Source organism: Muscardinus avellanarius (genome assembly GCF_963383645.1).
Source record: "Muscardinus avellanarius genome assembly, chromosome: 12".
Lineage (NCBI taxonomy): Eukaryota > Metazoa > Chordata > Mammalia > Rodentia > Gliridae > Muscardinus > Muscardinus avellanarius.
Window position 1 is genome coordinate 51,866,191 of NC_137798.1, and position 12,735 is coordinate 51,878,925.

At 32.8% G+C, this 12,735-nt stretch overlaps 1 protein-coding gene across 2 annotated transcripts in view; it reads right to left on the reverse strand.

The window, feature by feature from the left end:
• Positions 1-1,182: 1,182 nt before the first annotated feature.
• MDGA2 (MAM domain containing glycosylphosphatidylinositol anchor 2) overlaps positions 1,183-12,735 on the reverse strand; it is a gene marked incomplete at both ends in the record, with an annotated part of 848,361 nt that continues 836,808 nt past the window's right edge. For both annotated transcript variants that reach the window (XM_080707341.1, XM_080707342.1), the window contains 2 exons: positions 1,183-1,271; positions 4,014-4,119. In XM_080707341.1, coding sequence (XP_080563467.1) covers positions 1,183-1,271; positions 4,014-4,119 — 195 coding nt within the window. The remainder of the gene's footprint in view (positions 1,272-4,013; positions 4,120-12,735) is intronic.

Consider the following 12,735-nt stretch of genomic DNA (forward strand, 5'->3'; position numbering starts at 1 on the left):
CTTCTGCGCTAAGCATTATCTTAACAACCTTTTGCTCTGGTTGACCCATTTAATAACCTGGAAGAAAAAAGTGTTGCTCCCATGTCTGGTCTCAGTGGAAGTTTTCTAATGGACACTAAGCCGAAAGGCCATGGCTGTCTAGGAGGTTAAACAAGGAGTATCTTGTCTGCATGGGCTTACGCAGCAGCTTCGGTCCTTTCTTCTTCAGAAGCGGCTTTGTGGTCTTGCCTGTAATTTGCACATTTAGGCTCTGTAGTTTGTTTACAAAATAGTTTTACACAAACCACTCTTAGCAGTGCAAGCTTCTGAGTTGAAAATTATTCAGGCTTGTTTCATTGAAGGCACTTGGTTTCCATGGCAATTTATAAAAGATGGTGGTTTGGTTTCTTTATTGGAACAGATGACGTAGTTTGGGTGTTCAAGTGGCCGCGAGCAAACTCCGATAAGCCTGTGTAATATGTAAGCCCAGGTTTACCGTCCTGGATAGTAGTGCATGCAAAAAGAGACAGCATACAGTTATCTAGCTTAGCCATGGGAGGAAGAAAATAATAATAATAATAATAATAATCAAAGTGGGGTAGGGATAAGGTGGGAAGGAACATGAATGCTTTAAATAATTCTGAGTTCGGGTTATTTTCAAGGAGGGATAACAGCCAAAGGTAAAGGGGCCTACATTTATTTAATTCTCTACGTAAAATCTTCTTGAAAGGAAAATAAATGCCAGCTCTTCACGTACCCTGTTTACAGTGAGGTTTTTGTTGGCAGGCCATTAGGTTTCCATGGTAACAAGCAAACTATTCATTTGAAACAAAACCAGCCATGACTTTGTGCTTTGACGAGGATTTCTATAGCTCTTTTTTTTTCTTTTTCTCTTTTTTTTTTTTCTTTTTTTCCAGAGTTCAACCAGAATGTTGCTGTAATCTTTTTAGCCACAAAAGCACCTGAAGGTCTCTTCTCTACTCAGGTCAAAATTATCTTTTATATGTAGTTTGGAATAAGTTATACTTCCATGATGTCTTTTTATCCCCAGTGCTTAAAAAAAATTTGTTTTTATTATTTTATTTTTGAGTCAGTAGTCAGTGGAGGAATCTTTGGTAGTTTGTTTTTTCAATGTCCATTTACAAAGACTCTTTCTTCATGCCAGTGCCTGGTGAACCGTTTATAGCCTCTGCCAGGATAAGGTCACCTTCGAGGACTTAAGATAGAGATGAGGACAATAACTGGAAATAGCCATATGTGAACTAAAATCCCAACAGCACCATCAACGGAATCTAGAGAGAAAAAATAAGTGCCAAAAATATAAAAAAAATAGGAAAAGCATTTCTTGTAACTACTAATGCAGCTTCAGTGAACTAATAACAAATTAATATATGAATACATTTTTGAGAAATATTCTTGGTTTTATTTATCAGCTTTATTTCTGTGGAAAGTGAAAAAGAAAGTACCTAGGCATTTGTCAAAATAAAAATGCTTTTTTATTTTAAATTGATATATTATGCTTATAAAAACTCATCCAGAATATATTCTCATGGATTTTGGATTGAGCTCAAGTCACAATTTTGCTAAACCTATGAAAGCAATTACATGGAGAACATTTTCAGAAATCCAAAATAGTGAGTTATTTATTTATTTATTTCTTCTCTTCAAGTTTTCACAAGCAGTTATGCCTGAAGATTGAAAGAAAAACTGCTATTGTTGAAAAGTAGGTAGGAATGGTTATGGTTAGATAAATTTACTATTCTAACAGTAAATCATCAATGTTTAAATCATAGGTTCACACTCTAGAAATTATGTGACTATTTATTTCTTTAACTTAAACTTCGGCAGCATCATAAAGTTCAGCCTAACCGAAAAATTCCTGAAAGTTGGTATTTTAGTTAAAGCTTCTCTCCAGGTAAAACTATCTATCTATTTATTTATTTATTTATTTATTTATTTATTTATTTATTTATTTTTGTGGTACTGGAGATGGAACAACCCTTGTACTCTTGAGCAATACCCTCAGCTCTATAGTTTATTCTTTATTTTGAAACAAGGTCTCACTGAGTTGCAAAGAAGCTTAACAAAGACTTCAATTTGCTCTAGACTTATAAAAGATGGGTTTTCATGCTTTTGTATATGCCACATTATTTATTAGTTACTTGTGTAATTTTAGCTTGATTTTTCTCTCTTTATATGAGCACAAAATGAAATATTCCAGATGGGCCTAAGACAGTGCTTTAGTTGGAGGAACTTTTAATAGGAATGTTTGCAAATTATAGCACAGGGATGAAGAATTTAAGAAGCAGTTCGACACATAATTTTAATGAGTTTTTTTTTTTTTTTTTGTATTCTCTATGTACCAGTATTGGGAAATGGCTTCAAAATGTATTTGAATACAGCTTGTAGTATTAATGTGCCAGTACTGAAAAATGACTTTGGTAGTAATGTATCGAAAATTGGTTTCAAAATGTAAAAAGCGGGGACAGGTTACTCCCAGGCACTCAGGCAGCTGCTATAATGCAGAGTCCACTCATTGAAAGTAATTAGCAAGTAGACAGAAGAGCTGGGACCAGGGGCTTTCAAATTCTAACAACAGGTTTACATAATACATGACATCTAGCAGAAGAGCTAAGAATTCCCCAAGAGAGCAGGAGGAGGGTACAGAGTGTGGGAGGAGGGTATGGCCTCTGTGAAAGGGAAGCAGATACAACATGGCCACTGACTTTGTTAATCATCCTGGTCCTAACAAAGAAACCTAGGCTTACACCTGCAGTAAGGCAGGAAGACTTTTTGGCTGAGCTAGAACTCTCCATAATCATAATCCCCATAGTCATAATCCCCATAATCATAAGAAAGGGGGCCTGCACAGAGTTAGTGGGCGGGCTTACACGTAGGTCAGAAGATTACTTGGTAGAGCAAGATGAAGGACTTTGAAGCTGTAAATGCTCTGGATACAAAAACTTTCAGTGACTTCTTTCAAGTCACCCCCCTATACTACCTCTAGAATAGGGCTTTATTAAATCTGTCCTATCTTTCCATCTTTGTATTACAGAAAGAGTTCAGGCTATAGTTTTCTACACATAGCTTAGAACAAGAACTCGCGTTACACCTCACTGTAACAGTTTCAGCAGGGCCCCTGAAACAGTTCCGGCTCCCTAACACTTTATCCTTGTTATGTACCATTTTTTTAAAAAATGGGCTGTGGTGAAAAACAAAGTTTAAGGATATTATTAAGTCATAATATCCAAATCTATGTGAAGACTGTAAATCAAATTACTAAACAAGATTGTTTTATAGATAAATTATATCAGAAAAACTCTATTACTAAGTATAAGAGTTTTAATTATATTAATTATATCAGAAAAACTTAATTATTAAATTTTTTATATTAATTATATTTTTTGGTTAATTATATCAGAAAAACTCTATTACTAACTCTAATACTTAGTAATAAAGTTTTTCTGATATAATATATATCATCTATATCATGGATGATATAGATGACACATAATATATAATATATATCCAGTGTATGTATGTATGTATGTATGTGTATATACTATATATGTATGTATGTATGTGTATATACTATAGCTTTTTATAATACTAATTCTGTTAAGTATTTTGGCAAAACTTAGATCTAGGAAACATATTTTCAAATGATATGGGAAATAAAAACATCTATAGTCATCTAAGTGGGTAATAAACATTTAGATCCACCAAATTTTTTAATAAAAGTTCTAAAATATCTTCTCTGAAACAATTAATATAAATTAAAATATATTAAAACTTATCTGAATATAAAACTTTTTTATTTATATAAATTAAGTCAAAATCCCTTTTATATTAGCCTAAATATGACTAAAATAAATTTTAATACTTTCACTAAAATATCTGTAAAACTTTAAAGTCTGAAGTGTAAATATTTCTAAATAAAATGATTTTGTCTCTTAAAATGAATGTATATTAATTTGATAGTAGTTATGTTACCTTAATATTATATCAAACCAATCCCAAGAAAAGATACTCACTCTTCGTCGTTAGGTCTTGCTTTGCACATTCTCCTTCTGCAATTGATACATCATCAATGGCTATGTCCCCTTCTATTCCAGGGCCTCGAATACCTTCAAAAATGAGCTACAAAGACAAATGAAACAAACCTAAATATGGACTTTTAATTTGCAGATGAGTTTCTATGAAGACACCGAGGAGATAAATGTAAACCTGTCAATAATCCCAGTATCTTTTATCCTTGATTTGTCTTCAAAACTGTTTCTTAGGAAAAACAAACTTTTTCAACAATAAACACAAAAAACTTGTGTGGTTTTTCACATCAAAGTCAACCTAAAGGAGGAGAAATGAGGGGGAAGAGGAAAATCTCTAAAGCTCACAATGTTCTTAAACATATCGAAGTCAATCACTAAGCCAAGCAAGGGAGGGAGGGATGGGGAGGGAATGGGGTGGGATTTGGGTAGGGGTTAAATCAGCGATGAGTACATGTTTGTACACACAAGTTTTTTACCCCAATAAGTTGTATGAATATAATGCACCAATAAAAAAAATTAAAAACAACAACAACAACAACAACAAAAAATCCATAATGCTTGCAGGGCATGGTGGCACACACTTGTAATCCCCGCGCTTGGGAGGCGGAGACAGGAGGATCACACAGGTTCGAAGCCAGCCGCGCTGGCTTAAGAGACCCTGTTTCCAACTCAAAAAGTATAAAAATAGGTCTGGGAGTGTAGCCCGGATGTAGAAGGGTTTCCTCCTCGGTACCATAAAAAAAAAAATCCATGATGCTATCTTCCTTGCATAGTCTTTCAAAGAGTTTAAAAGCATTTGATCTCAAATAATTGAAAAATACGATAAAAACAACTACTCTAAATCTTCTCATGTTTAATTTTCAGGGGTAAGAAATATATTTATTAGAGCAATCTTTTTCTGAAGTAGATTCCCTCTGCTTTCCTCTAAACATATTTCATAACATTAGTTTACAGAAATATTTTAAGGCATTAATTAGTCCTGGTTTCTTTACAATAGCACTATGTTTATTAAAGCCTACAAGAAAGGTTTGTCATATCTACAATAGTTTGATCTTTTGCAAATTGATTGAATAGGTTCCTCATATTTAGCTTATGATTTAACTTTTGATAATCTATTTTTAAAAATGAAGATATTTATGAGTATATTTATGTTGACTGATGGGAAACTGAATTTCCAGTGTCTGCAATAGAGACAGGCCCTGAGGCTTAATGTTCAAGTATTGAAAAATAAAATCAGACTGTCTTTATAGGTAAATTCTATGCATAATGGCAATATTTTAATAATAAAATTTTAGCTCACTTTTAAAAAACAAGATCTTTTATAATTTTTTTCTATAATTTTCCAAGTATTTGATTTCAACAGAACTTTTTAATCCCTTTGATACTAAAAGGCAGTCTATGCATTTAGTGAATTGTATTCCCAGAGAGATTACAAAATAAAACATCTATTTTGGTCTTTCAAAGAAAAATTTATTTAATAAAGAATCTTTGTAATTTGAAACTAACATATGCGAATTTTAATAACTTTTAGCCACAGTTCATTATAACAAATGTTTGACAAAGTTTATCAATGTAATAAGTTTTATTTCCACTTGTCTTTGAAAATAACTAACTTAAAGGAAAATTTGAGTTAATTTTCAGAGAACTTAGGCTACCTCATTAAATTGAAACATTGTGCAGGGCATGGTGGTGCATGCTTGTAACACCTGCATTTGGGAGGCTGAGACAGGAGGATTGTACAGATTGGAGGCCAGCCTCAGCTACTTAGTGAGGCTCTCAGCAACTTAGTGAGACCCTGTTTCCAAATAAAAAATATAAAATAGGGCTAGAAGTACAGCCTGGAGTTAGAAAGCCTCTGGGTTCCACCCCCAGTACCACCAAAAAAAAAAAAAAAAGTTGAAACATTGTTTTTTGACATGCCATCATAATTTTGTCATGAAGATCTCCAATTAGTAAGCAAAGGGATTCATTTTTAACTTTTTTGTTGAGCCTTTGTTCTCCTAGAAACCTAGCAGACATAATTTTCACAATGTGTAAAACTTTTGTGAAGTTTTATTAATAGATTTATTTAGTTTAAGACTTTCCTGTTTACTTAGGTAAACAGGAACAAGAATTTAATAAAGATTGAGCAAAGCCATCTCTTAGAAAAAATACCCAGATATCCTGAGGCCAAAACAAAATGGCAGATTGGAATTAAATATATAGTACTGAGTTAGTGGTTTATGGATGCTCTTACTTTAGCCCTGGATTGTGGTGGGGGTGCTATCTGGGAGGGTATCTGGGAAATAGTTTACCAAGGAGGTAGAAGGGTTTCCAGGAACCCTAGTACCACCAAAAAAAAAAAAAAAAAAAAAAAAAAAAGTGAGTTTTTAAGTCTTTGAAATATACTTTCCTTAGTTGACTTGTGATTTTCAACTGCTTGGGTATCAATATTAGAATATATCAATAGTTTTTTCTACCAGCATCATTGGTTCAGTTGTGACTTTTTTCTCCTCAAGACAGCAATGTTAATGGAATGCTATCTTTGAGAAAACTTGAACTCTAAGATATATGTTGAATATCATTCTCCTTCCATAAAATAAACCAATCCCTACTGTGGCCACAAGATTCATCTTTTGTTAGATGGAAGTTGGGTATTACCAAACAGTTTTTGTTTGCTGTAGATAATTTAAAAGATTGAATGAAATGGAGTAGATTTTTGCCTGCAGTCAAGTTGTAATTCTGGAGTGAAGAAAGAGTGAGAAAGTTTTATTCAGGAAATTTTGGTATAGTAAAGGGAGAGAGAACCTCCTCAATTACCTTGACTTAATTTTAATAGATGGGTATGGGAAATGGAAATAGAAAGGGAGTAAATGCTCCTTCTATAGTATGATGATACAGGACTTGCAATAGAGCCATGGAAAACATAAGGGGCTGCATTCTCATATGCTATATGTGGGGGAGTGAGATATGAAGACTCTACTAAGAGTAAGTCAAAATGCTCTGAACTTGCAATACCCAAAATTTACATACATGGAGCTGACGTTAAATTCTTTTTATTGGGAAGGACCTGGAGAAACAGACTTGGAGGTAGTACCTGGATTGCTCAATTTTTCTTATTTAAAGTACACAATTACTCCCCATAGTAAATTCTTGTTATCTGCATGCAGGAGCCCATAAAATAGGATAGGGTTATATTTAAAAATCAAACTTTAGTCTCAATTATCACAATAATTCTTGAACTTTTCACTGCTGCTTTTCCTGGGAATCCATATTTTAATTTGAATGATCCTGCCATTTCTCAAAGAATTTTAAATTTTCTACTATTAATGCCTTTAAAGTAGTCAACACATGCTTTTTCTATTAATTTTCTTTTTCTTATTCTTTTCCTCCTGTCTTCCTGTGAAACCTGATAAAAATGCCAAGATCTGATCTAGGCTTTTACTAGAGACAAAGTCCCCAAACAAAGAAGTTGTGAAGGACAGCCACTTTTGTGGTCGCATTGAGAGGGAGTGTTGGGAACAGTTTGTAGTAAACCTCTGGGAGTAGGCTATTGGATATAATTTAATAGATCTGCTGCTGGCAATATGTTGCCCGTAAGTGTGGAGTTCACAAATCAATAGAAGTCCAGCTGTGCTATGCCCAGAGGGCTGCACATATGTCTTACATGAATATTTCATTCAGTGTCATCCGTTGGTGACAGAATGAAGCTGGAGAGTAATCAAAGTTGGCTGATTTGCAAATCTATTATTTTCATCTACTTTTGTAGCCACTGATAATGCATTTGACATTAAATAAAGCAAGCTAATTTTTTTCTACATAAGCCTCAGAGGAGTTTCAGGAATAGTATAAATATAAAAGAATTAGTAGGAATTAGTAGTTATTTGCTGCTATGATAAAATATAATGATTAAAATTCTTGGCATATTCATAATTATTGTTTTGAATATTTATTTGTCACCTTGTGAAAATAAAAGATCTAATCCAGTAGGTCAGAGAAATACCTTAATATTACTGCACAGTATGTTTCCTTTTAATTTCCATGGTAGCTTTGATATTGAGAAGATATGGATTATTTTAATTGGTTCATTTTCACATTGTTCTGTTTATGCTCTAAACTCTGACTACAAATATTTTAAATTTCTAAATTAAATTTTATATATTCCAATAGATTCATAAATGATAATGATATAGAAGGAAAATTCCTTCCATTAAATTGCCAGGTAGATTATAGAAATAAAATGTGTAGATATTAAATTTGAGAAAGGTGACTTAGCAAAACTTTTAAGCCTTTATAAAAATATTTATTAACAACTTTTCCTCAAAATATAAAAATAAAAAATTATAACAGCCATTAAAATATGATGTATTTCGACATGGAAGTTGTGATCTGTGTATAATGAAAAAAACTGAATTATATGCACTTTGAGAAGAAATGTTCTCTTGTTTAAAAAGTTAAATTATATCATATTTTATAGTTTCAACATGTTTCTGACTTCATCTGCTGTTTTATGAATAAGGCCTAAAACTATGTTCATTTTTTTCTTTGGTACTTCTGAAATACATTTAGTTTAATTGACTTCAAGAAGAAATTCATGGTATCTAGATACCTGGGGAGAAAACATGAAGTTTAGATTTTTCTAAAAGAGAAAGAAATTATGCAAAACTGTCTTTCCCACACAACCACATTAAAATTGTTTAAGTTGGTTTCTCTTAGCTAAAATGATGAGATCAAAATTTAAATATTTTCACAGTGTGTGCACGGAATTCAGTAAACTTAATATGCAAGAAATCCATCATAATAAGAAAATTAACTCTTCGTGGTTAAATTCAAATGAGGATTAATACAATTATATGAACATCTGTAGTAAAATTATCACTCAAAATTTTTATCAATTGGCAGTTTCATATTAACATAATTAATATTGTGTTAATAATAACATAATTCTGTTAAGCATAAATACAAGTGCTAGCTGGGCGTGGTGGCACATACTTGTAATCCCGGCATTCCGGAGGCTGAGACAAAAGGATTGTGGTTCAAAGACAGCCTCAGATACTTAGTGAGTCCCTTTGCAACTCAGTAAGACCCGGTTCCAAAATGAAAGAATAAAAAATAGGGCTGGGGGTGGAGCTCAGAGGTAGAAGGCCCCTGGGTTCCATCCCCAATACCGAAAAAAAAAAAAAAAATACAAGTGCATATATAAAAATAGGAATAGATGATGCAATTAAAGCTTATGTTCAAGTATAATTGCTCAGCCACAAAAGATCTATGTGCAATAGAAATAAGTAAAAGTAGTTAAGCAAATCAAAGAATGCAATGAACCTATGATGATCTGACTCCCATGAACCTATGATGATCTGACTCCCATGTTCACAGTGCTTTCTGCAAATGTTCACAACATATTCTTTTTTACCAATATGACACAAATTGCCTCTGATCATTATTGCTGAGGCAAGTATAAAAGCCCAGAAATGCAGTTTGCGCACTGACTGTGTATATCACTTGGAAGAGTATCAGGATATAAATAAATTTGAAAATAGCTATTAGCACTAATAATGCTACCTTTATTATTGATTCTACAAATAACTGAACTATCCTCAAGCATTATAGAAATGATATTTGAAGAGAGGCAACACAATAACCCATGAGTAATTCTGGCTTTTCACTTGGGGAAACTATCCCAAATAGTAACATTGAGTGTAACGTGCAGGATAAATATCATTTGGTTGCCAAAGCTTCTAATCTAAAATAATAACACACAGTTTTGAATACTGGTGAAGAATAAGATCAGTTTGTGGTCTGCAAATGGAAAATACTTTCAATTGTTAATTAAGGAGCTATCATGGTGTTTGTATAATTGTCCTGAAACTTGGCTTCAAATGCCAGATATTTAACTACATGAGCATGGAATGTCTCATAATGATCACAATGCCTTCCAGACTATTACCATTCTTAGTCATGCTAGAATAAGAACACTCTTATTATTTTTTTTTTTTCTGGTTCCTAGGTAGTGTTAACTCTTTGTACTGGTAGTATATTAAAACCTATTTCTTGCTGGACGTGGTGGCACACGCTTGTAATCCCCGCACTTGGGAGGCAGAGATAGGAGGATCGTGCAGGTTCGAAGACAGCCTTGCTGGCTTAAGAGACCCTGTTTCCAAATAAAAATATAAAAAATAGGTCTGGGAGTGTAGCCCGGAGGTGGAAGGGCTTCCAGGAACCCCAGTACCACCAAAAAAACAAAACAAAACAAAACAAAACAAACCCCCCCCCCAAAAAAAAACCTATTTCTTTCATGATAGAATAAGAACACTCTTATTTTTTTTTTCTGGTTTCTAGGTATTGTTAACTCTTTGTACTGGTAGTATATTAAAACCTATTTCTAAACCTGCAAGTGAGGATGTACGAGTAGATTTCCAAGCACCCTTTTCACCTAAACTAAGAAAATGTAAAGAAGATTATGTATCTCTTAATGCCTCTTTTTACCTTATCCCTGGAAAACATTTAGCATATATCACAAAAGTAGTAAAGCATTAAAAGGGATGACAGCTATTTTCCTTGGTAGATGATGTAAAATGTGAGTACCTTTATAGAGGTAATACTATGTTTATTATTTTTTAAATGATTGTCCTAATCTTTTCAAATTCAGTAAACTGTATCTCCATCGCTAGCAGTGATAATGCTAAATTAATTCTAGGAAAAAAAAAATGTTTTCAAAGATATTTTGGTAGAACAAAACTTCTATTTCCCCTACATAATACTTTTTTTTAGCTAACTAAGCTAATTGGCCACTCTTAAACAAAGGAATTTGCAAGTGGTTGGTTTTTTAAAAGTTTTATGGATCAAACTAATGTAAAGGCATGCAACTCTAAACAAATTAAGCAACAAGTGTCAGTGAAAGGGGTGTTCAAAATCACTTTTATTCTATTTAAAATTCCAAAATGTAAGAGATTTGCCTTGAACTTCAATTAAATGCATCTAAAATGCCAGAAAACTAAATATGAATAACACTGAAATTTCTAACAATTTAATTTATGTAAATATACATTTGTACCTATTGCTACTAACCATGCTTTCCTGGTGGGTGTCACATAACAAAGAAAAACATTTTTTAAAAGCTTTTGACTTTATAAATAATTTTTGAGTAAAAATGTTTTTTTTCAGAAGTAATTCAAAGGAAAAACAGAAACAATAAAATAAAAAACAAAAATTGGCACAGACTAAGTAGTTATCTTTCATGTTTCTTTGCACAATCAAAAACTGAAAAAAAATCAAAAGCCCTTAGCCAATGAACCTAGAGATTTGTTGGAAAAATGAAAGAAAATAAAGATCAAAATAAAAATAAAATTTTATTTCTCCTTATTTTCTACTGGTAATTTAAATAGCTGAAAATGCAGGGATTTAAAGTCTTTGGGAGTCAGGTTTGTAGCATGGTGGTAAAATGCATACATGAAGCTCTGTGTTCAATCCCTAGCACCTCTTCTATGTAAAAAATTAAAAAGCAAAAGAAGAAAACTACAAAGTAAAATCAACCAACCATAAAAGTCTTTACTTTTTAATTAGCTTCACCAAAAATAGAATAACTAAAATTTAACTTATCCTTTTTCCTGAAACTATCAAATAGCTGGAGAAAGTATAAGAAAAAACAGAATATAGGACACTGGATACCAGTTTTTGAAAAACAATGATCCTGGAAAAACAGAAAGCAAACACAAGTCCATGAATGCCCCCATGTAAAGTTTAGAGACTGTGGCGCAAGTAGATGGAACCAAGGTAAAACGTGAATAAATAGAGGTGAAAACCCAAAGAGATAATGGTAGCTGCAGTGTTCAGGTTAAAATACCAGAAAAGAAAGAATCAGAGACAAAGAGAGACAGAGAGAAATACCCCACTCCTAAAAGCAAGATGTAAAATGGATCAGGCTCTTTTCAAGTAAATTAATCCCCCCACCAAGCTCCAGAATATTTACAGAAATACACAAATATCTAGTACCTATCAAGGTAAAATTCATAATTTCTGGCACCCAATCAAATTATCTTATTCACAAATAATCAGTAAAATAATGACCTATAAAGAAAAATCAGTTAAGGCAAATAAGAATTGAAATAGATGTTGGCATTTACAGATAGCAATTTAAAGAGCACAGCTGAATTTCATATCCAGTTGAAATTGAAAGCATTTCATATCCAATTGAGAGCATTAATTAGAGACATCAAATATTTGGCAAAAAGACTCAAATTGAATTTATAGAGATGAAGAGTCATATGGCTAAGATGAAAAATACATCGAATAAACCAGGCACCGTGGCGCATGCTTATAATCCCAGTACTTGGGAGGCTGAGAGAGGAGGATTTCATGGGTTGGAAGCCAGCCTCAGTTGCTTAGTGAGGCTCTCAGCAACTTAGTGAGACCCTGTTTCCAAAAATAAAAATAAAAATAAAAATAAAAATAACATAAAATAGGTATGGGAGTATAGCCTGGAGGCAGAAGGCCACTGGGTTCCATCCCTAGTAACCCCCCCCCCCGACAAATACATTAAATAGGATTAAAGGCAGATTAGAAATTGTGAAATTAAAGATTAATAAACTATCCTGAATTAAATACAACCAGAAGAAAAAATTTTAAAATGTAACAAAATATCAAAGAGCTGTTTAACATTTTCAAGGGTAATTGTAGTCTTCATTGGACAAGGGAGCAACAAAATTACTTGAAGAAATATATTCAGAAA